Below are 26,432 nucleotides of genomic sequence, written 5' to 3'. Positions count from 1 at the left end.
AGCATTGCTGTATTTTCCCATTAAAATATAGTGGATTGCATTACTAGAAAGGCGCTCTGTATGTAGAGATGGCGCCTCTTTTTGTGTGGATGTTTTCAGTAAAGGTCTTTTTACTCCGGTTCGATACATTTTCTTGCAGGTCTTAATTGAGCACATTGGAAATCTGGATCGTGCTTATGAATTTGCAGAGAGATGCAATGAACCTGCAGTGTGGAGTCAACTGGGCAGAGCTCAGCTACAGAAAGACTTAGTAAAGGAAGCCATAGACTCCTACATTAAAGCTGACGACCCCTCTGCTTACATGGAAGTGGTGCAGGCAGCAAGCAAAAACAGTGAGTGCTTCATTTCTCTATTCTTATTTGTAGGGGTGACATTGGCATTTAAGAGGACCGTTTGTATTCCTATTGGATGCTGTTGTTTTAGCATGGTTTCGTTGTACTTGGTAACAAGACTGTCTATGCGTGGCATCTTTGTAAATATGTGACATGTCTGTTTTTCCAGGTAACTGGGAGGACCTAGTAAAGTTCTTACAGATGGCAAGAAACAAGGCTAGGGAGTCCTATGTTGAGACTGAACTCATATTTGCTTTGGCAAAAACAAATCGCTTATCAGAGCTGGAAGAATTTGTCAGTGGTCCTAACAATGCGCACATCCAACAGGTATTACAGTAAATGTTGACCTCTGAATATTGTGTAGAAGTGATGCCTGATTTACAATTTTTCCTATGCCTTTTAGGTGGGAGATCGCTGTTATGATGAGGGCATGTACGATGCTGCCAAACTTCTTTATAACAATGTGTCAAATTTTGCCCGGTTGGCATCCACTTTAGTGCATCTTGGGGAGTATCAAGCTGCTGTGGACAGTGCACGAAAGGCCAATAGCACCCGCACGTGGAAAGAGGTAAGAACTTTTTAGCGCCACAATAACTTTAACAAACGTAAAGATGGAGATGCACCTTGTGAACGCTTAGATATATGCACACGTTCAATGTTTTATTATTTTAAATTGCATTACTTCTATATTTACTAGTCCTAAATGTGAGGTTCTTTCGCAGATTTTGATCAAATTGTGTAGGCCCACCTGCGACGACCAAACTACCTCATTCAGATGGGTACCTATACTAAAACTTATACCCGTACATCAGGAGACTCAGGTCTAGGCCTACAAAACAAACCTAGGATAGATCTGAACTTTATTGTATAGTAATTGAAAACATCCTTGGACAGGTGGGAGGAGTGCACAACCAAGACGAAGGCAGTCACCACCGCAAAATGTACAATGCAAAACACAAAGTTAGGCCTCATGCACACAAACGTATTTTTTCCCTCCTGTAAATACTGGCGTAAATACGGGTCCTTGGTCACGCGTATTCGACCCGTATTGCACCAGTATTTACGGACCCGTGCCCGTAAATACGGGTCCGGTGTCGCCAGTATTCCACCCGTATTTACGGGCACGTTTTCGCTGCAAAATTGCCCTGCACTAATCGGCAGCCCCTTCTCTCTATCAGTGCAGGATAAAGAAGGGGCAGCCCTTTCTGTAATAAAAGTAAAAGAAATTCATACTTACCCGGCCGTTGTCTTGGTGACGCGTCCCTCTCGACATCCAGCCCGACCTCCCTGGATGATGCGGCAGTCCATGTGACCGCTGCAGCCTGTGATTGGCTGCAGCGGTCACATGGGCTGAAACGTCATTCCGGGAGGCCGGACTGGAGGAAAAAGCAGGGAGTTCTGAGTAAGTATGAACGTCCTTCTTTTCCTTTTTTTTTTTTTTTTTATACAGGTTGATCTATATTGTGATCGGTAGTCACTGTCCCGGGTGCTGAAAGAGTTACTGCCGATCGTTTAATTCTTTCAGCACCCTGGACAGTGACGATTTACTGACATTGCCTAGCAACGCTCTTGTAATTACGGGTGCACACACGTAGTCACCCGTAATTACAGGAGCCCCATAGACTTCTATGGGCCTGCTCGTGCCGTAATTATGGCCTGAAATAGGACATGTTCTATATTTTTCAACAGCACGGGCACCTTCGCGTAAGCATACGGGGAGGTACCCGTGGCCAATAGAAGTCCATGGGCCCGTAAAAACGTGCCGTAATTACGGGCGTTTTTAAGTTAGTGTGTATGGGGCCTTAGGGTCATTTTCCACTGGCCCATTTTGGCCGTAACAACGAGCACCGATCAATGAGAGCTTGTTAATCGGCGCTAGTTTGCTCCTTTCACAATGAGCTATGTATGGAAAAGAGCGCTTGTTACTACGATCGCTCGTCCCCATACAGTTCTATCATGTTGACCGCACGTCTCCCTTACACAGGGAGGTGTGCTGCCGACAAAGATAACATTTTCTGCTGCATAAACAATACGATTAGCTGATGGAGCGTTTGCTCGTTCGTCTGTTGATCGCTGCCCTGTTTACGCAGGGCAATTATCGGGAACAGGCGTTTTGTGAACGCTCGTTATCTCGATAATTGGCCGGTGTAAAAGGTTCTGAAGTCGGCACCTTCTAACAAAGTGAAATGGACAGGTGCAAATTGCTGTGACTGCTAAGCAAACAAACACATAAATGCAGAAAAGCACCCTGCGGGGATAAGATACACGAACATTGAATATATAGATTATTTTCGATTGCATTACTGCTACATTTGGTATACTTATAAATAGGGCTGGGCGATTTTGCCCAAAAATCTAGGTTTTTTTTTCAACCCTATAGGTGATTTTTCGACTTTGAATCTCAATTTTCTTATTACTGTTAAATAAACTGAAAAAATTACCATGGAGATCATTTAATAAATTCTTTTCTTTATATAATTAACTTTTTAACGTATATTGCTATAATAATTGTACATAACTTCACAACTTTTAACCTCTGCAAATACTTTATCAGAAATACTATTGGAAAAATGTATATGTAATTGATTATAATTTCTGTCTTCCCCGGCAGGGAACAGGTTAACAATCTATAATCAATTGTGCCCTGCGTGCACGAACATCCCCTTCTGCCCGTCTCCGACATTGCAGGCGAGAGTAGTGTAAATTGCAGCAGGGCCAGGCAGATAGCGCCGAGCGGGCACTTGTAGTACCGGCCTCACGATGGAGGGTTAAATAAATGACGTTAAGGCTGTATTCACACGACAGTGATTGGACTGTGACAAATGGTTCGTGTGGCAGCCAGATTTCCCGGCCCAAATACGGTACATGTGAACAGGACTCCTGGCATCAGTCATGTAGGCCACTGTCACACGACAGTGAAAAAAAGTGGCCATTAAAAACGGATCAATTGTCAGTTTTTCATGTCAAATTTGCCTCAGTGTCTCAAAATGAATTTCATTTGTCAGCGTTTTTTTCTGTCCCAATCCCCTGAAACCACCGTGCCCATGTGGATAGTGTCGCAGTGTCCCTGTAGATAGTGCTGCAGTGACACAGGGCCTCCATATAGTGCCACACACACCCTTGTAGTTCGCAGCCCCACATGTAAATCGCATCCCCACCCCACCCTTCTTGTAGATAGCGGCCACTGTAGCTGTCACTAGGGGCTGAATCCCCGGCCAGAGGTAGCCGACACTGACCAGGGATGCAGCTCCTAGTAGCAGCTACAGTGGCTGCTATTTACAAGAGGGGGGTTCTGCGATCTAGAAGAGGGGGTGCTGGTGCGATCTGCAAGGGGGGAGGATGCTATCTATAAGGAGGGGTAGTATCTACAGGGCGGTGTGGCTATATACTATGAGTCCCTGCTTCCCCCACGGAACTGCTGTTTCATACTGTATCGTTTTGTTCAGTACAGAACAGCAGTTCCATGGAGAAGCAGAGACAGAACGGTCGTAGCTTGTCAGACAGGGCAGATCAGGCAGTGACGAGGCGGCGGGGTGGAGCTTCCTCCTGCAGCATGGCGCCACTAAAAAAACAATGGTCAGAGGCCTTGAGGGCAAATTAAGCAAATTAATTTGATTAATTTCCCAGCCCTACTTATAAATGTGAGGCTCTTAGTGCGTATTTTGATCAAATTGTGTGGCCTTCGCTGCTCAGACAAGCCGACCTCTTTCTGAAACATTATACCTGCACAACAGGAGACATCATTTGGACAATAACTGTTACCTTTTGTGAAAACATTGACTCCATATCCATACTGTTATCTGCCATGCAGGTTTTACTGTATACAATGATAAATGTATAATCTGTTCATGGGTCTCTCTACTAGGTTTGCTTTGCTTGTGTGGATGGAAGGGAATTTCGCCTTGCACAAATGTGTGGCCTGCATATTGTGATCCACGCTGATGAGCTTGAGGAACTGATCAGCTATTACCAGGTGAGAGACTCTTGGAACTGAATGGTCAAGACTTAGGCCTCGTTCACATCTGTGTTGGAGGCTCCATTAGGGGCCTCCGTCGCAGATCCGCTAGAGATTGCTTCACTATTGTCTTCGGTAAAATCACGGACACTCCCAAAGGAAAGCCGACGGACCCATTAAAGTCAATGGATTCCATTGGCCGCTGGTAGTATTAGCTGTGCATTGGAACCGTTTCCGTTATTCCCTTGTTCTGCTCCTCTGATGTAGCAGAACAATGGAATGATGCAACGCAGGTGTAAACATACCCTTAGCTGTGGGATCGTTTCTTAGTTGACTCGTACGTGAAAAAACAATTGGACTACCTCATACATTGCATCCTGTAAAACTAAAAGTGTAAATATATGTTCCATGTATTGTGTGGCTGCTACTGATCAGGCGTGGCTGGGGCGGATTCATATTCCAATTGGGCTTCATAAATTGCCTGGTTGTTTTGAAAGAAAAAAATACAGTAAAATGCCTTTATTTTGGCACATGAGCACCCAGGAACTCTAGCGCAAAACTACCGTTTATGATGTGGATTAAGCTTGCAGAAGAACCAGTTGGAAAATGACTCTAATCAAACAAAAGCTTTAGTTGCAAATCTTAGGGTATATTAACCCCCCCCAATTTGGGAAATTTTGATATTTCCCAAAATAGCTTTTCTTTGCATACATTACGGGGTATGCGTCTTTTTATTGTTATTGCAAGACAAAGAGCAACTAATGCAGCTGTCTGACATACAGTTACTTAGGACGTGGTCATACGTTCAGCATATATGCAGAATGCAGTGGGAAGAATGACATGAACAGAGCTGTAACATTTTATTTTTGGATGATTTCCAGAAGGTTCTCTGTTGTTAAGATATATTTTTTTGTGATCATCCGCTAATACAAGATATCTGATGAGCTGTAACTTTAAGGGTCCTATTGAAGGAATTTTATGGGTATGTAAATATATTTACATATGGACATTTTTTCTTTATTTTTTTTTGGGCAGTTGGTTATTTTGCACCATAAGGGCATGGCCAGACGTGGCAGAATTTTTCCACTGCAAATTTTGGTGCAGATTTGGGGCAATTACGCAACGAATCTCACCAACATTTGCATATTTAACAGGTAATTCAGACATTGCAGATATCACAGCAGACTTGCCACAGATTTCAGTTTTCGCATTGCAAAGACTGAAATCTGCAGTGAAATTCCGCTTCTTCTCCGCAACAGACAGTGCAGGCTGCGGAAGGAAAATTCTGCACCGCAGCCTATGGTCCGCAACGGAGTTTTCCGCAACGTCTGAACTAACCTGCCTAAAATTGTATTGAAACCACTGTAAAAAACGGCCGCTGGAGAATTCCACTGCGGACTGTCCACAGCGGAATTCCACAGCAATTCCGCCACGTCTGGCCGTGCCCTTAGAGAAGTTCAAACATGTCATTGATTTTTTTTGTGGAGAATTTATCAACCTTTCTACACCAGTTTGTGAGTTTGTTTGTTTTTTGTGCAGAAAATTCGCGAAAGGGCCCTCAAGTCCCAATTTGCGTTGTCCTTCTTGCCTCACCCTTGCCACTTTTGTGAAAAAGGGGCATGGCCACACAAAAAGGGGCAAAGCCACAGCGGCCTGACAAATTTATTATTTATGCCAGCTTTGGGGCGTGGCAAAGTAAAGGTCCGTTCCGCACCTTGCACCTCCCCTCGATTGGGCTATTACCCCCTCCCCCCAACCTCCCTTTCGGACAATTAAATAATCATTAAAAAAAGTGTGCTCGCCTCACTGGCTCCTCTTCTCTACTCTGGCTCCCTCCAGGCTGATACAACATACAATGTCCTGACGCTGCCCTGCGTCCGTATGTGATGCAGCACTGATGACATTGAAGTGCTGCATTGCATATAAGCTCCAGACGCTACTCTGTGACAGTACCTTGTATGAGCCGCTGCGTACTGAGGGGAGAAGAAAAGCGGTGAGGTGACAATCCAATTTTTTTATTTGCGTGTGCCTCCTAGTAAATCCATCGTATCTTACTCTAGCGGAGCAGATAATGAAGACTGGTGTATGAAACGCCAGTTTTAGTATTTCTGCCCCACTGAGTAAAAGATGTTTTATAGTGCCATAAAAAAGTAGTAATCCGTTGAAAGTAATGTTAAGAGAAGCTCCTTGGCATCCTTTACTTTTTAAGTGTCAGAGGGGTGGGCTTACTAGAGTTAACGTTGGCAGCTATTCAGTTAGATTCAGGCTTCTGATCTATGAAGCATCGCCTGTGCCAAACCGTTCCAGAAATGTCAGCATATGTAATAAACCGTTTCTCTCCCCATGATGCCAAGCATGAACCTGTGCAGTGTTACCATTTCTCAGACACCATTTGTTACAGGACTGTAGATCCTCACATATTAATGAAGCCACTGGTCCAAGATCCATATACAGCATACTCTGCTCTGGTGCAAATAAATAAATTGTGCAATTTATGTCCAGAGCCGAAAACGCACTTTAATCCTAAATCTAATGAGCAGTCCCGATGGTCTCTTATAGGTCTGGTGCATATTTACTTATATCAGATCATGCCAAATTTATCATGATCGGTCTTGCTTTGACCAGGACCTGGCCTCAATATCTGAATGATTAGCTCTTAAGACATAATCGTGGACAGATGTATTAAAACTGGTGCAATAGAAAAGTGGAGTAGTTGTTTTAATTTTCCAAGGGGCCTCTGAAAAATGAGGTGGAATTTGATTGGTTGTGATGGGCAACTGCTCCACTTTTCCTTTTTAACCAGTTTCAATACATTTCCCTTAATGTTTAAGTTATGGTAGATGCAGGGGGTAATAGTGGTGAGGTTGAAACCCCAGAAACCGTTGCCCTACTCTTACTGCATGCGCTCACACCAACCGAAGTGCTGCTAAACCATAACGGATGCCGTTCTATACACCTTTTATCGTCTGTCTCTTTACTTAGGATCGGGGATATTTTGAAGAGCTCATTTCATTACTTGAAGCTGCCCTGGGTTTGGAGCGCGCTCATATGGGCATGTTTACCGAGCTTGCTATTCTATACTCCAAGTTTAAACCTCAGAAAATGCGCGAGCATTTAGAATTATTCTGGTCCAGAGTCAACATCCCGAAGGTGAGTAAACAGTCATTATTTTATATACTGCCCCTTGTTTTTTAATTGATGCTACTACTATGTCATAAATGATTTTCATCTGTTCTTGTGACGATCGCAGGTTTTGCGTGCAGCAGAACAGGCCCATCTGTGGGGTGAATTAGTCTTCCTATATGATAAGTATGAAGAGTATGATAATGCAATTATTACCATGATGAGCCATCCCACCACTGCTTGGAAAGAAGGACAATTTAAAGACATCGTCACCAAGGTATACCAATGACGAACCGTATGGTTTATTATCAGTGCTTCAGCACGACAAGTCTTCAATGAACATCATTTATACCTGCAGGTTGCCAATGTGGAATTGTATTACAAAGCACTCCAGTTCTACTTGGAGTATAAACCTCTTCTGATGAATGACCTTCTTCTTGTCTTGTCCCCACGCTTGGATCACACACGTACAGTCAACTTTTATTCTAAGGTAAGTACTAACTCTTTTGAGAGTACTGTATATGTGTTTTATTAAGTTTATTTTTCTCATAACTCTTATAGTTTTCTCATATCGTTTCTTGGGCCCCATGCACATGACCGTAGTTTTTATCCGTAATTAAGGATAATCTGCGGACTCATTTATTTTAATAGGACACTGACACCTTTCCCTATGTTTACAGATGTGTGTCCGGGCCATAGAAATGATCCGCAAAATATAGAACATGCCCTATTCTTGTACGCAATTGCGGCACGGACTCGCCTATAGAAGTCTATGGGCGAGTGTAAAATTGCGGACGACTACGTATGTGCATCCGTAGTGGTCCGTAATTGCGGAAGCTTTGCTATGCGATGGCAGGGGATTCCCCAAGAAAATTGCATCTGATCGATCATGTGACCTTTTCAAGGGGCTGGTGACATCATTTGTAGCCTCGCCTTTTTTTATGCGGATCCGTGAATACGGATGCACTACGAACAGTATTTGCGGACAGCGTGCCAGATATGCAGATGACTACGGATTTGTATTTGCAGACCGTAAAATAATACGGTCGTGTGCATGGGGCTTTAATCCTACATATAGTTATGTTTTTAAAATCCGTTTACTAGAATTAAAGAGGCTCTGTCACCAGATTTTGCAGCCCCTATCTGCTATTGCAGCAGATAGGCGCTGCAATGTAGATTACAGTAACGTTTTTATTTTTGAAAAATGAGCATTTTTGGCCAAGTTATGACCATTTTTTTATTTATGCAAATGAGGCTTGCAAAAGTCCAAGTGGGCGTGTATTATGTGCGTACATCGGGGCGTGTTTACTACTTTTACTAGCTGGGCGTTCTGAAGAGAAGTATCATCCACTTCTCTTCACAACGCCCAGCTTCTGGCAGTGCAGATCTGTGACGTCACTCACAGGTCCTGCATCGTGTCGGCACCAGAGGCTACAGATGATTCTGCAGCAGCATCGGCGTTTGCAAGTAAGTCGATGTAGCTACTTACCTGCAAACGCTGATGCTGCTGCAGAATCAACTGTAGCCTCTGGTGCCGACACGATGCAGGACCTGGGGAAGTGACGTCACAGATCTGCACTGCCAGAAGCTGGGCGTTGTGAAGAGAAGTGGATGATACTTCTCTTCAGAACGCCCAGCTATTAAAAGTAGTAAACACGCCCCGATGTACGCACATAATACACGCCCAGTTGTACTTTTACTTTTCAACACGCCCAGTTGTACTTTTGCAAGCCTCATTTGCATAAATACGAAAATGGTCATAACTTGGCCAAAAATGCTCGTTTTTTAAAAATAAAAACGTTACTGTAATCTGCATTGCAGCGCCTATCTGCTGCAATAGCAGATAGGGGTTGCAAAATCTGGTGACAGAGCCTCTTTAACGTGACCATTACAGACTTTTTTTTTTTTTTTCAATTTACTTTTTTGTGAAACATATTCAAGTGTGCCTGGTATTAGAGTAAATGATGTTACAAAATCCTATTTTTAATTCCGTTGTGTACATTTAAGTTTTGTACTCCATCGCCTATGAATTCTGTTTTTCCTTCAGATGAACCAGTTGCCCATTATTAAACCATACTTGCGTTCTGTTCAAAGTCACAACAACAAGTCCGTAAATGAGGCTCTGAACAACTTGCTGACAGAGGAGGAGGATTACCAGGTAAAACATTTTTCACTCCGCAATCTAGTTCATATTATCCTTCTCTAAACAATGTACAAAATACTGTGAGGCGTTATAGTCTTAATTTTCTTGACCTACGTCTTTTACTTCAGAGTAGTAAAGCTTCTCCTGTTTGAAGCCACTTTAAGGCTGGATTCACACGAGCATGTTCGGTCCGTAATGGACGGAACGTATTTCGGCCGCAAGTCCCGGACCGAACACACTGCAGGGAGCCGGGCTCCTAGTAGCATAGTTATGTACGACGCTAGGAGTCCCTGACTCTCCGTGGAACTGCTGTCCCATACTGAAAACATGAATACAGTATGGGACAGTTGTCCCGCAGAGAGGCAGGGACTCCTAGCGTCGTACATAACTATGATGCTAGGAGCCCGGCTCCCTGCAGTGTGTTCGGTCCGGGACTTGCGGCCGAAATACGTTCCGTCCTTTACGGACTGAATATGTTCGTGTGAATCCAGCCTAAAGGTTGTAGCATGGAACTGCATAAGTAGCGCCTCCAACACAATATTGTTTTCAGAATGGCACATTGTATCTGTGCATTGGGGTAATATCCTGACTGACTGCAGAGGAATTGGACAAAATAGATTCTGTCAGTGTTGTGAACCAACCTCATACATAAGGAGTTTAAACCTTGGGAAATCCATCAATATTGAAGCCTCCCCCCAAGGTGAAGCATCCCGTTAATGTAATAACTGAACAGAAGCCATGCTGCAAATGGTATGTTCTACATAAATACATTTGATCATGTAATATAGAGATTTAATTTCTTACATCAGTATACAATATGCAGATGATAAAGTCCAGATTTAAATGCTATGAACACCTTTGACTTTTAAAAAATTATTTTATATATGTTCGTGCTGACCTTGAGTTAAAAAAGTTGCTCTAAGGCCGGATTTACACGAGCGTGTGCGTTTTGCGCGCGCAAAAGGTACTTTACAGCTCTGTGTCAGCCGCGTATGATGCGTGGCTGCGGGATTTTAGCGCAGCCGCCATCATTGACACTCTGTAAACAGAAAAGCACGTGGTGCTTTTCTGTTTTCATTCATATGTTTTACTGCTGTTGCGCGAATCACACGCGTCACACAGAAGTGCTTCCGTGTGCTGCGCGTGATTTTCACGCACCCATTGACTTCAATGGGTGCGTGATGCGCGAACAATGCACAAATATAGGACATGTCGTGAGTTTCACGCAGCGGACACACGCTGCGTGAAACTCACGGACAGTCTGCACGGCCCCATAGACTAACATAGGTCCGTGCGAGGCGTGTGAAAATCACGTTCGTCTAAATAGGCCCTTAGTTTGAGGCTGAATTCCTTTATTCCTTCATTTGTTTTCAAACACACTGATATTCAGCTTACAACTTGCTCCTAGTCTCAGACTTTTTCATGTGGATGTGTCCCTCCCAGTAAATACATGCTGGAAGTAAGGTCTGTGTGTCCAGGATGCTGCTGCCTTCACTAGCTGTCGTGTATCAGCGCAGCTTCATTCCTGTACTGTAATGCATGAGATATCTTTCTCCCTTGTGCTGACAGACACTGATGCTGAGGCGTGTGTTTGTTGCGTGTTATCATCTTTCTCTCCAATTCGTTACACAGCCTGTGTGATTCGCCCCCTGCAGACAGCCGTGTGTGCTCTTCTCCCTATACTGGCAGCCCTTGTGATCTTCCCTTCCTGAAAGACTTGGATGCTTTCCCCCCTCTCCACAGTCTGATCTGCCATGTACAACCTCCTCCCCTCCCTGCTGCTATCTCTAACACATAGAGAAGGGAGCGCAGAGAAAGCCTACACAACTAGCGGCAGTGGTGTGCTGTTGGATCTATGTCAGAATTCGCATCACAACTAGCTATATACAGGAGTTGCACAGACTACGGTAGCAAAGTGTTGGGACATTTTTAATAAAGGCTGTTTTAAAAAGTTGCTTAATTTTGCATTTAGGAAGAAGTTGAAAAATAAAAAAAAAGTGCAAAGGTATCCATGTCCTTTAAAACATTAAATTCTGTCTGTCTTTTTTTTTTCTCCAGAAGGGGGTGTGTACTTAAGATCTATTAAAAAAAATTACAAATAAAAAATAAGACATGTCTGTATTCGCAGGGCTTAAGGGCATCCATTGATGCGTATGATAACTTTGATAACATCACCCTAGCCCAACGTTTGGAGAAACATGAGCTGATTGAGTTCCGCAGAATTGCTGCCTATCTGTACAAGGGGAATAACCGTTGGAAGCAGAGTGTGGAGCTGTGTAAGAAGGACCGCTTGTATAAGGTAAAACACTTTATAAAGACCCCTTCCCCGCCAATCAGGACAATAAAGAAGCTGCAGCGCTCCTGTGAGCATCATGAACCCTTCATTGTTTACACTGGCACAGTGGGTCGTCCATTTGGGTGGCTGTACCTGTTACTGCAGCTCATCTTAGTGACTTGAGTTTACTTGAATACCATCTAGACAAGCCCCTGTGTGAACAATGAAGGGTAGGTCGGACCCTCACCTATCAAACGGTCTCTCCTAAGGCTTGTCATGATGAACCCCCGTAATGTCCCACGGCAGCCATTGGACAACATGTGACAAAGCCTAGTGAATACACAGGGCAAAAGGCTGTGGAGAATCCCAGAGGTTGAAAAACCTCTTTAATAATTCTCTTCTCTTAAAAAACATAGATGAACATTGTATAGCTGAATAAATACCAGGGCAATATCCTAAAATGATTCCTGTTGGTTCATAATTATAGCCAATATTTACATTTATCAGCAGTTTTTACATTACTATCTTTTGTCCATTCTCTGGATAATTCTTTGTGGACTCTATAAACATAATGTAAGAAGCATTATTGTGATATTCGCATGATATATTTGTCACACTTGTCGATCTGTTATATGTAATGCGGATGTGTATATGCATTAATCTATCAAAGGCACAATGCTAATTTTTCATGCAATTTTTTTGTTTCTAAAGGATGCAATGTTATATGCTGCAGAGTCAAAAGATACAGAACTGGCAGAAAAGCTCCTGGAGTGGTTCCTTGAGGAGAGGAACCATGAGTGCTTTGCAGCGACGCTGTTCACCTGCTATGACTTGCTGCATCCAGACACTGTATTAGAGTTGGCCTGGAGGCACAACATCATGGACTTTGCCATGCCTTATTTTATCCAAGTCATGAGAGAGTACTTAACCAAAGTAAGTGGGTTTTTTGGTCTGGTTGAACAAGTTATACTTTGTAGGTTGACTGTTTATAAAATTCTCCGTTATCAGGAGAATTGGAGTTATACATTACCTGGAACCACTTCTGTGTTTTTTAGTTACTGGTTTTCTATGCCAAACCGGCTGCGTTCTGACATTTTCAGTCCTGCAGGACAGCATCAAGGCCGCTTTACCACTTTGTAAATGACATATTTTATTAGAAAGTCACCCAGTAACGTTTAGACTTTGTGGTTTAGAAATTTCCGCCTTCTCGCCTACCCAAAATTAAGCAATTTCTAGTCTTTAAAAGTCTTTAGATTTCTTTTATATAGTAATTTTAAAACTGTTCTTCGAACAGGATCTCTGGACGGGTATCTGTGCCTTTTCTAAGGTCAGGTGCAGGCTGGGTAAGAGATTGACGGCAATGTAAATCTTCTGTCGGGTTTGGGGGTTAATATATAGTTTAATATGCATCCAACAAACCCCCACCCGCTCAAAGAACCAGCGCTAGGACTCCTGAGATGTGCTATATACCATTCTGATTTTATGTGTCATTACCGGATACAGCCTTTTTTTAATAAATTTTTTAAAAATTGTAAAAAAAATCTTCTCCAACACCTTTGATGTCTTCTAAGAGAGCCAGGTAGATGTGAATTGTGTGATCTTCCTGTAACGAGACTTCTAGTTCATCCACATCACATTGTCAAACACTAAGAACATTAATCGCCTTTCCACAGACTGTCTCCATCGGCCCCATAGACGTTGAATGGAGCAGCATTGGACATGCCGCCGCTCCATTCAAAATCCTCCTCCCTGTGATGGTTCACTGAGGAGGAACTAGGGCTTGGGACCCACGTTCTTGTGAATGATGTGGGAGGGTCCCACTGGTGGGGCCCCCAGCGTTCATACATTTATTACCAAGCCTCTGGAGCGGTGACAAATGTTCTTAGAGGGAAAACCCCTTTAATATACCAATCTTACAGCTGCAGGCAAAGAAGTAGATTTCCAGTAGCAGGAGGGGATTCGGGATTGTGCACCAACAAAAGGGTATATTCACACGTGGCAGATTTGTCACAGAAATTTCTGAAAACCCATTCCATGCATCTGATTGGGGCTGTTAATGTAGCATGTGCATAGATTTCTGCAAGCCCCATTCCGATGAATGGGACAGTAGCAGAAATTTCTGCAACTAATCTGGTAAGTGTGAGCTTACTCAAAAAGTTAAGTAGTTGTTTGTCTTTTTATAGAGATTTTACAGAAAACGGACAAAGAAACAAAAACTTGTACTGTTTTGAGACGAGCAATATCTATAAAATTATATTTATCACACTGTATGGACCAAAGCATTGGGACACTTACACATACAGGAGATTTTTGGACATCCCATTCTAAATCCATAGGCATTAATATGGAGTTGCTCTCCCCCCCCCCCCCCCCCTCCTTTGCAGCTAAAGCAGCTTCCACTTTTCTGGGAAGGTTTTCTACAAGATTCATGACCATTCATCTAGAGGAACATTTGTGAGGTCTTTAGAACAACCCATTCTTTCACAAATGTTTGTAAAGGCAGACTGCATGGCTAGGTGCTCTATATTTATACACCTGTGGCAATGGGACTGAATGAAATGAAACACTTGAATTCAATAATGAAGTGGGGTGTCCCATTATTTTGTCCATATAGTGGGTGTATATGTATGTATGTATAGATATATATTTTTATATATATATATATATATCCCAAAAATTAGCAGCAACTCCAATATAAAGGGTGAAAAAAAAGTGGGTACTTTATTGCCCGTGCAACGTTTCAGCTCCATTCACTGGAGCCTTTCTCAAGCTGCTTCTGCTTGAGAAAGGCTCCAGTGAACGGAGATGAAACGTTGCACGGGCAATAAAGTACCCACTTTTTTCGCCCTTTTATATTGGAGTTGCTGCTCATTTTTTGGATTTCTGTGTATCTGGGACTTGGTCTGTCCCTCTGAGCTTGCACCCACACGCTGCTGGACTTTGTATATATCTGTGTGATATATATATATATATATATATATATATATATATATATATATATATATATATATATATATATATACACACTACCGTTCAAAAGTTTGGGGTCGACAAGACAATTTTGTGTTTTCCATGAAAACTCACTTTTATATTTATCAAATGAGTTGCAAAATGACTAGAAAATATAGTCAAGACATTGACAAGGTTAGAAAAATGATTTTTTATTGGAAATAATAATTTTCTCCTTCAAACTTTGCTTTCGTCAGAGAATGCTCCATTTGCAGCAATTACAGCATTGCAGACCCTTGGCATTCTAGCTGTTAATTTGCTGGGGTAATCAGGAGAAATTTCACCCCATGCTTCCAGAAGCCCCTCGCACAAGTTGGATTGGCTTGATGGGCACTTCTTGCGTACCATACGGTCAAGCTGCTCCCACAACAGCTCTATGGGGTTGAGATCTGGTGACTGCGCTGGCCACTCCATTACAGATAGAATACCAGCTGCCTGCTTCTTCCGTAAATAGTTCTTGCATAATTTGGAGGTGTGCTTTGGGTCATTGTCCTGTTGTAGGATGAAATTGGCTCCAATCAAGCGCTGTCCACAGGGCATGGCATTGCAAAATGGAGTGATAGCCTTCCTTATTCAAAATCCCTTTTACCTTGTACAAATCTCCCACTTTACCAGCACCAAAGCAACCCCAGACCATCACATTACCTCCACCATGCTTGACAGATGGCGTCAGGCACTCTTCCAGCATCTTTTCAGTTGTTCTGCGTCTCACAAATGTTCTTCTGTGTGATCCAAACACCTCAAACTTCGATTCGTTTGTCCATAACACTTTTTTCCAATCTTCCTCTGTCCAATGTCTGTGTGCTTTTGCCCATATTAATCTTTCCCTTTTATTAGCCAGTCTCAGATATGGCTTTTTCTTTACTACTCTGCCCTGAAGGCCAGCATCCCGGAGTCGCCTCTTCACTGTAGACGTTGACACTGGCGTTTTGCGGGTACTATTTAATGAAGCTGCCAGTTGAGGACCTGTGAGGCGTCTATTTCTCAAACTAGAGACTCTAATGTACTTGTCTTGTTGCTCAGTTATGCAGCGGGGCCTCCCACTTCTCTTTCTACTCTGGTTAGAGCCTGTTTGCGCTGTCCTCTGAAGGGAGTAGTACACACCGTTGTAGGAAATCTTCAGTTTCTTGGCAATTTCTCGCATGGAATAGCCTTAATTTCTAAGAACAAGAATAGACTGTCGAGTTTCACATGAAAGCTCTCTTTTTCTAGCCATTTTGAGAGTTTAATCGAACCCACAAATGTAATGCTCCAGATTCCCAACTAGCTCAAAGGAAGGTCAGTTTTATAGCTCCTCTAAATAGCAAAACTGTTTACAGCGGTGCTAACATAATTGCACAAGGGTTTTCAAGTGTTTTCTAATCATCCATTAGCCTTCTAACACCGTTAGCAAACACAATGTACCATTAGAACACTGGAGTGATGGTTGCTGGAAATGAGCCTCTATACACCTATGTAGATATTGCATTAAAAACCAGTCGTTTGCAGCTAGAATAGTCATTTAGCACATTAACAATGTATAGAGTGTATTTCTGATTAATTTAATGTTCTCTTCATTGAAAAAAAACTGCTTTTTTTCTTTCAAAAATAAGGAAATTTCTAAGTGACCCTAAACTTTTGAACGGTAGAGTGTGTGTGTGTGTGTGTGTATGTATATGTGTGTATATGTATGTATGTGTGTATATGTATATGTGTGTGTGTGTGTGTGTGTGTGTGTATATATAATAGGTGTGTGTATATGTGTATATATATATATATATATAATGTGTTTAGGTTTGTGTGTGTGTGTATATATATGTGTGTGTGTGTGTGTGTGTATATTCACGGCATTCAAGTGGTATCTAGCCTGTCGGCACCCACTGATGGTTGCCAGCTGTTTCTCACAGCTGAAAGCCTGCTGTAACTGCCAGGACCGAAGCTAGGTTCCGATACGGTCGATTAACCCCTTGGATGCAGCTATGAAAAGCGATTGCTGCATCTAGGTGGTTAGAACGCACCCAATGGTTGCTAATGGCAACCGGAGGCCTAACAATGGCCGCCTCGTACGGAGGCCTATTCGACCCCGCTGGGAGGCGAAGCCTAATAGGCTTGCTGTCAGTAAATAGCTGACCACGCTAATACAATGCACTACGTAGGTAGTGCAGTGTATTAGAATAGCGATCAGGGCTTCATCCTAGTGGGACAAAAAAAGTTAATAAAAATGTAAAAAAAAAAAAAAAAAACTTTCACGTTTAAAAAACAATAACCTACTTTTTTCTCATAAGTCTTATTATAGGAAAAAAACGGAAAACATTACAAAAAAGTACACGTGGTATCACCGCGTCCATAACGACCCAAACTACAAAACTATCACGCTATTTTACACGCACTATGAACAACATAAAAACTATTCCAGAGTTGCTGTTTTTTTAGTCACTGCCCCTCCCAAAACAGAATAAAAAAAGTTGCATGTACCCCTAAATTATACTGTTAAAAACTACTGCCCGTCCCGCAAAAAACAAGACTTCCCACAGCTTTTTTGATGGCAAAATAAAAAAGTTATGGCTCTCAGAATATGGCGTCACAAAAAAGAAATTTGAAACAAGTGATTTTATTGTGCAGACGCGACAAAACATAAAAAAAGATATACATATGGTATCACTGTAATCGTACCGACCCGCAGAATAAAGTAAAACTCATTTATAGCGCACGGTGAACACTGTAAAAAAAAAAAAAAAAAGAAGAAAAAACATTATCCGAATTGCTGGTTTTTGGTCACCTTTCTTGCCAAAAAATGAAATTAAAAGTGATCAAAAAATCGCATGTACCCAAAATGGTACCAATGAAAACTACAGATTGTCCCGCAACAAATAAGCCCTTACACAGCTCCGGTGGAGAAAAAAGTTCTGGCTCTGAGAATATGGCGATGCAAAATGTGCAGAGCATTCCAAAAGCAGATACGATTTTTTATTTATCAGTGCGACACCGGCCACATATCTATGAATTATTATTTATTTACCCCCTTATTATACCCTGATGTACCCCGCACAGCTTACATATACCCCCACATTATAAACTGAAATACCAGTAAAACGCCAAACAGAACTGCCAAGCAAAATTTGCGCTCCAAATGGCACTCCCTCCCTTCTGAACCCTATGGCGTGCCCAAACAGCAGTTTACGTCCACATATATGGCATCACCATACCCACTTAACAGTTTGAGGTATTTGTCTTTAGTGGCACGAACTGGGCACAACATATTGTGCACTAAAATGGCATATACCTGTGGAAAATTGCAATTTTCACTGAGCGTTCATTTCTCAAATAAAAAAAAAAAACAACTTTGGGGTCAAAACGCCCACTACACCCCTTAAAAAATGCCTTGTGGGGTGCAGTTTCCAAAATGGGGGTCACTACTTGGGGGTTTCTTTTACTATTTGAGCCCTGCCATTGTGGGCCAATGCTGCGAAAATCACCAAAATAGGCCTCACATGCGTGTTTGCTCTTTAACTCCTAAGCCCTGTCATCTGTCCAGGCAACTGATAAATGCCTTGAGGGTTATAGTTTACAAAATGGAATCACTTCTCAGGGTTTTACACTCTGCTCCCTAAGGGAGCTCTGCAAATGCGGCCTGGCGCCTGTACACCAGTAAAGCAAAATCTGCGCTCTAAAAGCCAAATGCGCTCCTTCCATTTTGAGCTCTGCCATGTGCCCAAACAGCAGTTTAGAGCCACATATGGGGTATTGCCGTACTTGAGAGAAATTGGGTAACAAATTGTGTGTTGTTTTTTTTCTCCCATTACCCCTTGTGAAAATAAAAAATTGAGCACAAAACCACATATTTTTGGGGAAATTCTTTTTTTTTTTTCATTTTCAAATGCCTAATTCTAATAAAATCTATGAAACCCCTGTGGGATTAAAATGCTCACTACACCACTAGATGAATGCCCTGAGAGGTGTAGTTTCCAAAATGGAGTCCCTTCTCAGGGGCTTCTACTGTACTGGTACCTCAGGGGCTCTGTAAATGCGACATGGCGCCCAAAAGCCAATCAAGCAAAATCTGCGTGCTAAGTAGCACTCCTGCCATTCTGAGCCCTGCTGTGTGCCCCAACAGCAGTTTATGACCACATATGGGGTATTGCCGTACTCTGGAAAAATTGCTTTACAAGTGTTTGGGTGCTTTTTCACCTTTTTTTTTCCCTTGTGAATATGAAAAAAAAAATCAACATTTTAGTGGAAAGAATGTCGCTTTTTCATTTTCACTGCCTAATGCCAATATATTTTTGCAAAAAAACAGTGGGGTCAAAATGCTCACTATACTGCTAGATAAATTCCATGAGGGGTGTAGTTTCCCAAATGGGGTCACTTACCACTGTTTTGGCCCCTCATGGGCTTTGAAAATGTGACCTGGCGCCGCAAACCATTCCAGTAAAACTTGAGCTCCAAAAGGGAAATGGTGCTCCTTCCTTTCTAAGCCCTTCCGTGGGTCCAAACAGCAGTTTACTACCACATATTGTGTATAGGTGTTCTCAGAAGAGTTTGCTTTACAAATGTTGGGGTGCTTTTAATCCTTTCTCTATTGTGAAAATGAAAAAATATGAGCTAGAGCTACATTTTAGTAGAAAAAATGTAGGTTTTCAATTTCACAGCATAATTCCAATAAATTCAGCAAAAACCGTGTGGGGTCAAAATGCTAGCTATACCCCTAGAGATATTCCTTGAGAGGTGTAGTTTCCAAAATGGGGTCACTTTTGGGCGGTTTCCACGGTTTTGTTCCCTCCAGGGCGTTGCAAACACGACATGGCACTGAAAGCTATTCCAGCAAAATCTGCTCTCCAAATTCCAAATGACGCTCCTTCCCTAGTGAGCCCTGGCGTGGGACCAAACAGCAGTTTATTACCACACATGGGGCATTGCCGTAATCGGGAGATTCTTTACAAACGTTGGGGTGCTTTTTCTCATTTATTTCTTGTAAAAAGTTTTTTCTGAAAAAAGTTGTTTTTCATTTTTACAGACTAATTCCAATAAGTTTAGCAAAAAAACTGTGGGGTCAAAATGCTAACTATATTACTAGATACATTTCTTGAGGAGTGCAGTTTCCAAAAAGGGTAATTTTCCTCTTCAAACCTGACATAGTGCCTAATATATATTCTAAAAAAAAAATAAAAAAAAAAGCGGAGGCCCCAAAATCCACTAGATGCTCCTTTGCTTCGGAAGCCTGTGCTTCAGTAATTGCAATTGTAAATTTCACCTCTACTTTGCTTTAATTCCTGTGAAACGCCTAAAGGAACTTCAGAAACTTTCTGAATGCGGTTTTGAATACTTTGAGGGGTCTAGTTTTGAAAATGGGGTGATTTATGGGGACTTTCTAATATATAATGCCCTCAAAGCCACTTCAGAACTGAACTCTGGAAAATATAGCCGCATGAAGTTTTCTTGAAAGTGTGAGAAATTGCTGCTAAAGTTAGAAGCCTTGTAACGTCCTAGAAAAATAAAAGGACTTTTTAAAAAAACGATGCAAACCTAAATAGACATATGGGAAATGTTAAGTAGTAACTATTTTGTGTGGGATTATGATCTGTCTTACAAGCAAATACATTTAAATTGAGAAAAATGTTAATTTTTTACAAATTTTCTCAGAATTTTGTTTTTCACAAATTAAAACTGAATTTATCGACCAAATTTTACTACTAACATAAAGTACATTGTGTCACGAGAAAACAATCTCAGAATCGCTTGGATACATAAAAGCATTCCGAAGTTATTACCACATAAAGTGACACGTCAGATTTGAATAAATTGGCTGTGTCCTTAAGGGGTTAATGACCGCCGATACGCTTTTTCACAGAGGTCATTAAGGGGCTTTATTCTAGGCCGCCACCTTTTCACGGTGGCCTAATCAACGTCCTGCTCGGGTGTCCCGTGCTCGGTTCTCGGATGAAGTTTACTTAAATCGCGACCGTTTAACTAACCCCTCAAATGCCGCGGTCATTAGCGACTGCTGCATTTGAGTTGTTTAAAGAGGGAGGGAGCTCCCTCTGTCACCCATCGGCGTCCCGGAAATGCGGGCATCCGTTGAGGTGCCATGGCAGCCGGGGGCCTAATAAAGACTGCAAGGCCTGCCCTGGCTATATATCAGAGGCATGTCCTAATAGATGCATGTCCGTTTTATACTGACCGGCAGTAATGCTTTGGTATACTAAGTAAACCAAAGCATTATATCTGCGATCTAAAGATCGCATAGTGAAGTCCACTAGTGGGACTGAATAATAATTAAAGTGAAATAAAAATTAATAAAAGGTGCACTTATAAAAAACTAATTCCCATAAAAAATGGTTTTATTTAGTAAAAGTGTAAAAAAAAAAAACAACAAACTACACATATATGGTATCCCCGCAATCGTAATGACCCAAAAAACAAAGTTAGCATATTATTTAAACCTCAAGGTGAACGGCGTAAAAAAAAAACTAAAATATTGCCATTTTTTTTTCTATTCCGCCCCCAAAAAATAGGTTAATCAATGAGTCCCATGTACCTCAAAATGGTAGTAATGAAATCCCACAAAAAAAAAACTAAGCCCTCCCATGGCGGCATCGAAGGAAAAATAAAAAAGTTATGGCTCTTGGAAAGCAGTGATGCAAAATAAAATTATTTTAGTTCAAAAGTGTTTTTAATCTGCAAAAGTAGTAAAACATAAAAAAACGTTACGTTTGGTATTACCGTAATCGTACCGACCCATAGAATAAAGGTAACATGTTATTTACAGCGTACGGTAAGCTGCGTAAATGTAAAATGCATAAAACAATGGTTTCAATTGCTGGGGGTTTTTTTTTTACATTCCCCCCCCCCCCAAAATGAAGTTAATTTAAAAAAAAAAAATTTATATACCCTTAAAACGGTGCCATTGAAAAAATACATGTCAATGTGAAAATAAAGTTAAAGCTCTTTGAATGTGACGATGGAAAAACTAAAAAAATTGCTTGGTCATTAGGGCCCACAATGCAAGCAGGGGGAAGGAGTTAAAGGATTATATGGGTATTATCTTATAAAGTGATGGCATAATGCAAGGATATGCCATCACTTTATGATCGATAGGGGGCCGACCTCTGGGACCCCCACCAATCCGGAGAATAAAGCGGTTACTGCGCTGTTTTATTACTGCATCCACTTTTAAGTTTTCTTTACACAGCAGGGCTCCCGGTGAATGGGGCCGGCTGCAGTTCCCTGGGCTGATGTGCAGGTAAAATTTAGAAGGGGGCGCAGGAATAAATCAGCGCTGCGGCCCCTTTATTATTGGTGGGGGTTGGACATCTGGAACCCCCACCTAATTCAATAATAAAGGGATGGCATATCCGAGTGGTATGCCATTACTTTATAAGATGGGAATATCCCTTTTAAAAAAACAAGTTTTAGGGGTTTTTTTTATACTGTGTTGCTCAAGCATGTAGCATTGCAAAGTTGGAAAACCTTGTCCCAGAAGAGTTTTATCTATTGAAAGTATGGTTTTTATAAGGTACGTTCTCTTTACAGGGGGACAAGCTACATGATGCAGAGAGTTTAAGGAAGGAAGAGGAACAAGTAACAGAGCCGACTCCTATAGTATTTGGTGAGTGTTACCGTATCATTGGGGTGTTCTTGCTGGGAACAAGCAATATTATTATTTTATTGACCTGACCGGAAATACATATTTAATGGGCCCCTGATATGACTAGCAATATTTTTTTTTTATAAAATCCATATTTTAGGTGATTTGAAACATATATTTTTTAAACAGACTTTTTATTTTAGTTTTTTAAATTTTGCTTAGTTTTTTGACGATACAGCTTTTATGTATCTGGGCGTGTTTTACTTTTTACCAACTGGGCGTTGTACAGAGGAGTGTATGACGCTGACCAATCAGTGACTAATCAGTGTCCTACATTTCTCATTGTTCCAGCCCAGCTTCTTTCACTGCACAATCACACTGTAACAATGGGCTGGAACAATGAGAAGTGTATGACGCTGATTAGTCACTGATTGGTCAGCGTCATACACTCCTCTGTACAACGCCCAGTTGGTAAAAAGTAAAACACGCCCAGTTGTCTATTAAGAAACTAATTGGCATAACTCTAAAATTGCTCATAACTTGCTCAAAATTGATCATTTTTCAAAATAAAAACCACGGCTGTTATCTACATTACAGCGCCGATCAGATTATGTAGAAGATAGGGCACTTATAATCTGGTGACAGAGCCTCTTTAAGCTGCAGAACTCTGAATGTATTTACAGTTACACCTTTTTATGTACATTAATTCTATAAGTAAATAGTAAAATGCTGTTTGTCTGGCTTGTAGTGGAAGGACTACTGATCCATCAGACCAACTCATATCAACTTTACATTCCATAACCCTTTAGTGACCAGCCTATTGTGGGCCATTATGACTGAGCCTGATTTTGTTTTTTTTTACGTTTTTGGACCGTCGCATTTCAAAAACCATGACTTTTTTTAATTTAGGGCTTTTTTTTTGCGGGACGACTTGTATTTTTTATTTGTATCACTTTGGGGTACGTATATGCGATATTTTGTTGCTTTTTTTTGTAATGCAGGACGAACGTAAAACGACGATTCTGGCATTGTTTTTTATACGGCATTCGCCGTGCGCGTAAAATAACATAATAGTTTTATCGTTTGGCTCCTTTGGGACACGACTGCCAATTATGTGTAGCTTTTTAAAAAAAAATATTTTTATTTCTTTTATAATAAAGCATTTTGTAATTAGTGTATTTCTTAATTTTTTTTAACTGTTTTACTTTTTTACTAGTCCCACTATGGGACTTTACTATGTGATCGTTTGATTGCAGTGTATTATGCCTGTCCGTGTAAAACTGACAGGCATTCTATTAGGTCTTGCCTCTGGCAGGGCCCAATACGCATTGACTAATGGCAGATCTGGGCGCCTTTGTTAGGCCCCCAGCTACTATGGGAACCATCGGCACCCGTGATCGCGTTGAGGTGCTGATGGGGTGACAGAGGGAGCTTCCTTCCTCTGTAACTACTTGGATGCCGCGGTCGCTTTTGACTGCAGCATCTAGGGGGTTAAGCAAGCAGAATCAGAAGTAACTTCGATCCCGCCCGTTAGAGCAGAAGCCTGGCTGTCTTTAGACAGCCTGACACCCGCTTTAGCCAGCACAGGAAACCTGTGAAAAGACGTAAGTACCCATATTGACCGCTGTGATCAGGCATCTGGGCGGAAATGTTATAAATCCCTTGTGTTATCTATGATACAGTTTGTCTGGACTAGCTTTGTAGTGGTTTAAGTCTGCTTTATCTTACTTTAGTCCTCTTTCTTTGCAGGTCAACAACTGATGCTTACTGCAGGTCCTAGCGGTGTAGTGCCACCTCAGCCGGCATTCGCTTATGGATATACAGCACCACCAACATTCACTCAGCCTCCCCCTTCTGTTTCTCCTGGCTATGGGTTCAACATGTAACAAAGCAGTATTCTATCCTTTCCACATGGAATGCACCTGGAGGGACAGTTCAGACCACACTTCAGGAGATGACTGTAGTTCATCTTGGACACCTTTATTTATTACATTTGCTCTACAGACTTAACTGGGGCAGGCAGCTTTTCAGCCATTCACTACCATAGTTCACTAAATTGTTTTATTTTTTTCTGTATGGAGGGAAAGGCCTAATGCTGATGTCCCTACTGATTTAATGACTATTACACGTTCTAACGGAGCAACCATTACATACTAAAAAAAAAAACGCTCAACACAAAACATGGCAGCTCATGTTCATGCACAAGCCCTTACCAACCGCTGCATCATTAATCCACCTTAAGTGGTCAAATGGACAGTCATGCCAGATGCCTATCCCTTTTTTTTCTTCCATCTCTCTCTACACAGGAGCTGGAGTTACATTTGGTGTAACAAAATTTTATTCACAAAAGCGTTATGTTGTTGCTTCGTCCTACCCACAGTTTTTGTGCAGTTAGCAAGGGGAGGGGGGTAAAAACAGTACTGTTTAGGAAACATGCCAATGTTTAAAGCTTGTACAGTTAGCCATATGTTAGACTGGCATTGCTTGCGTTTCAATTTTGGCCTGCTACAATACACATATCAAATACAGTAAAAGTATAAACCTATTTAAACAAGCCGTACCCTTTTGTGTGTCTGATCTGAATGGTTTACTGAAGAATGCTACGATTTCCTCAATGCCATCACCTCAATATACTAAATGGCAGTGTGTGAAGGTATGCTAATGGTAACCGTAGGGTTAAGTTCCATGCAGGGGAGAATAAGCCGTCCACTGTAGCCATTCCGGTTAATGTTTACTCCAGTTACCATATAATCCGGCACAAAAGCTGATGCAAGGTCATACTACAGAGACGGTGTAATGGCTATAAATGTGAATACTATACTCTCCTGACCTCTGTACTAAGAACATGTTTCTCTACAGAACTTTCATGAATTGACATTTTCATCCAAGTTTGTTTTTAACCCTGTGAGGTTAGCTACTGGTTAAAAACAAATGAATGCCATAGTGACTAAGCTTGCTCTTTACACGTATATACTTTGCTTGTAGTGTTTTTGGGTTGTTTTAAAAAAATAAATAATAATAATATATATTATATAATCTTTTTAGATCACAAGAAGTCCATTAGATTGCAGCAACAGAGGAACAGTCCTTGTCGTATATATCCTCTGTCATGCGTGTCCTTCTGGGTTAGACCCCTATTGAAAAAAATTGTAGTGACCTTCGCCACGGCTGTTCACCCTTGGCTCAAATCCTAGTGGTCTATACCTTGAAAGAGATGCAAAAAGATTGAATATTAAAGGTGTCATGGGGCGGTTTTTCATACTGATGAAAAGTGAATTGGAGGAGAACTGCAGCACGGCCTATATACAGTGGTCGGAGCCTTCTGCTTCCGTCACCAGCCACTGCATAACTCACGGTGCCGGAGGCAGCAGGAATAGCTGATCTGTGCGGAGTCTGTGTGTTGGACCCCCACTGATTATATACCGATGACCAATCCTGTGGATAAGTCATCAGTATGAAAAACCGCCCTATCACCAGACAAACCCTTAAGATTAACCGCTTAATGACCACCAATACGCATTTTCACGGCGGTCACTAAGGGGCCTTAGGCTATGCCGTCGCCTTTTCACGGTGGCCCAGTCCAAGTCCTGTACAGGTGTCCCGTACAGGCTGGAGCCGGGGCTCAGCTGTCTGATGACAGCCTGGCTCCTGCTCCAACGCCCGCGATCGAAGTTTACTTCGATCCCGGCCGTTTAACCCGTTAAATTCCACTGCCAATAGCGACTGCGGCATTTAACTTGTTTACAGAGGGAGTGAGCTCCCTCTCTCACCCATCGGCGGCCTGCAAATACAATCGCGGGTCTCCGATGGGGTGTCATGGCAGCCGGGGTCCTGATAAAGGCACCCAGGTCTGCCCTGGGCATATGCCTAATAGATTGCCTGTCAGAGTTACACTGACAGGCAATAATGCTCTGGTATACAAAGTATACCAAAGCATTATAGCAGCGATCTGAAGATCGCATAGTAAAGTCCCCTAGTGGGACTAAAAAAATAAGTAATTCATGTGAAATAAAGGTTATTAATAAAAATGA

General features: G+C 41.8%; 1 protein-coding gene across 1 annotated transcript in view; it reads left to right on the top strand.

Annotated features, from left to right (window-relative positions):
• The window catches only part of LOC142657207 (clathrin heavy chain 1-like), a 120,925-nt gene extending 95,964 nt beyond the window's left edge, over positions 1 to 24,961 (top strand). Inside the window, exons 21-32 of the mRNA XM_075832261.1 lie at positions 140 to 332; positions 502 to 659; positions 736 to 900; positions 4,198 to 4,305; positions 7,270 to 7,437; positions 7,538 to 7,687; positions 7,769 to 7,900; positions 9,458 to 9,568; positions 11,682 to 11,852; positions 12,540 to 12,761; positions 22,347 to 22,422; positions 24,151 to 24,961. Coding sequence (XP_075688376.1) covers positions 140 to 332; positions 502 to 659; positions 736 to 900; positions 4,198 to 4,305; positions 7,270 to 7,437; positions 7,538 to 7,687; positions 7,769 to 7,900; positions 9,458 to 9,568; positions 11,682 to 11,852; positions 12,540 to 12,761; positions 22,347 to 22,422; positions 24,151 to 24,287 — 1,791 coding nt within the window. The 3' untranslated portion in view covers positions 24,288 to 24,961. The remainder of the gene's footprint in view (positions 1 to 139; positions 333 to 501; positions 660 to 735; positions 901 to 4,197; positions 4,306 to 7,269; positions 7,438 to 7,537; positions 7,688 to 7,768; positions 7,901 to 9,457; positions 9,569 to 11,681; positions 11,853 to 12,539; positions 12,762 to 22,346; positions 22,423 to 24,150) is intronic.
• Positions 24,962 to 26,432: the final 1,471 nt, after the last annotated feature.

The sequence above is a fragment of the Rhinoderma darwinii genome, chromosome 1, assembly GCF_050947455.1.
Source record: "Rhinoderma darwinii isolate aRhiDar2 chromosome 1, aRhiDar2.hap1, whole genome shotgun sequence".
Lineage (NCBI taxonomy): Eukaryota > Metazoa > Chordata > Amphibia > Anura > Rhinodermatidae > Rhinoderma > Rhinoderma darwinii.
The sequence above is the reverse complement of the archived record's forward strand: the minus strand, read 5'-3'. Positions and strand labels throughout refer to the sequence as shown.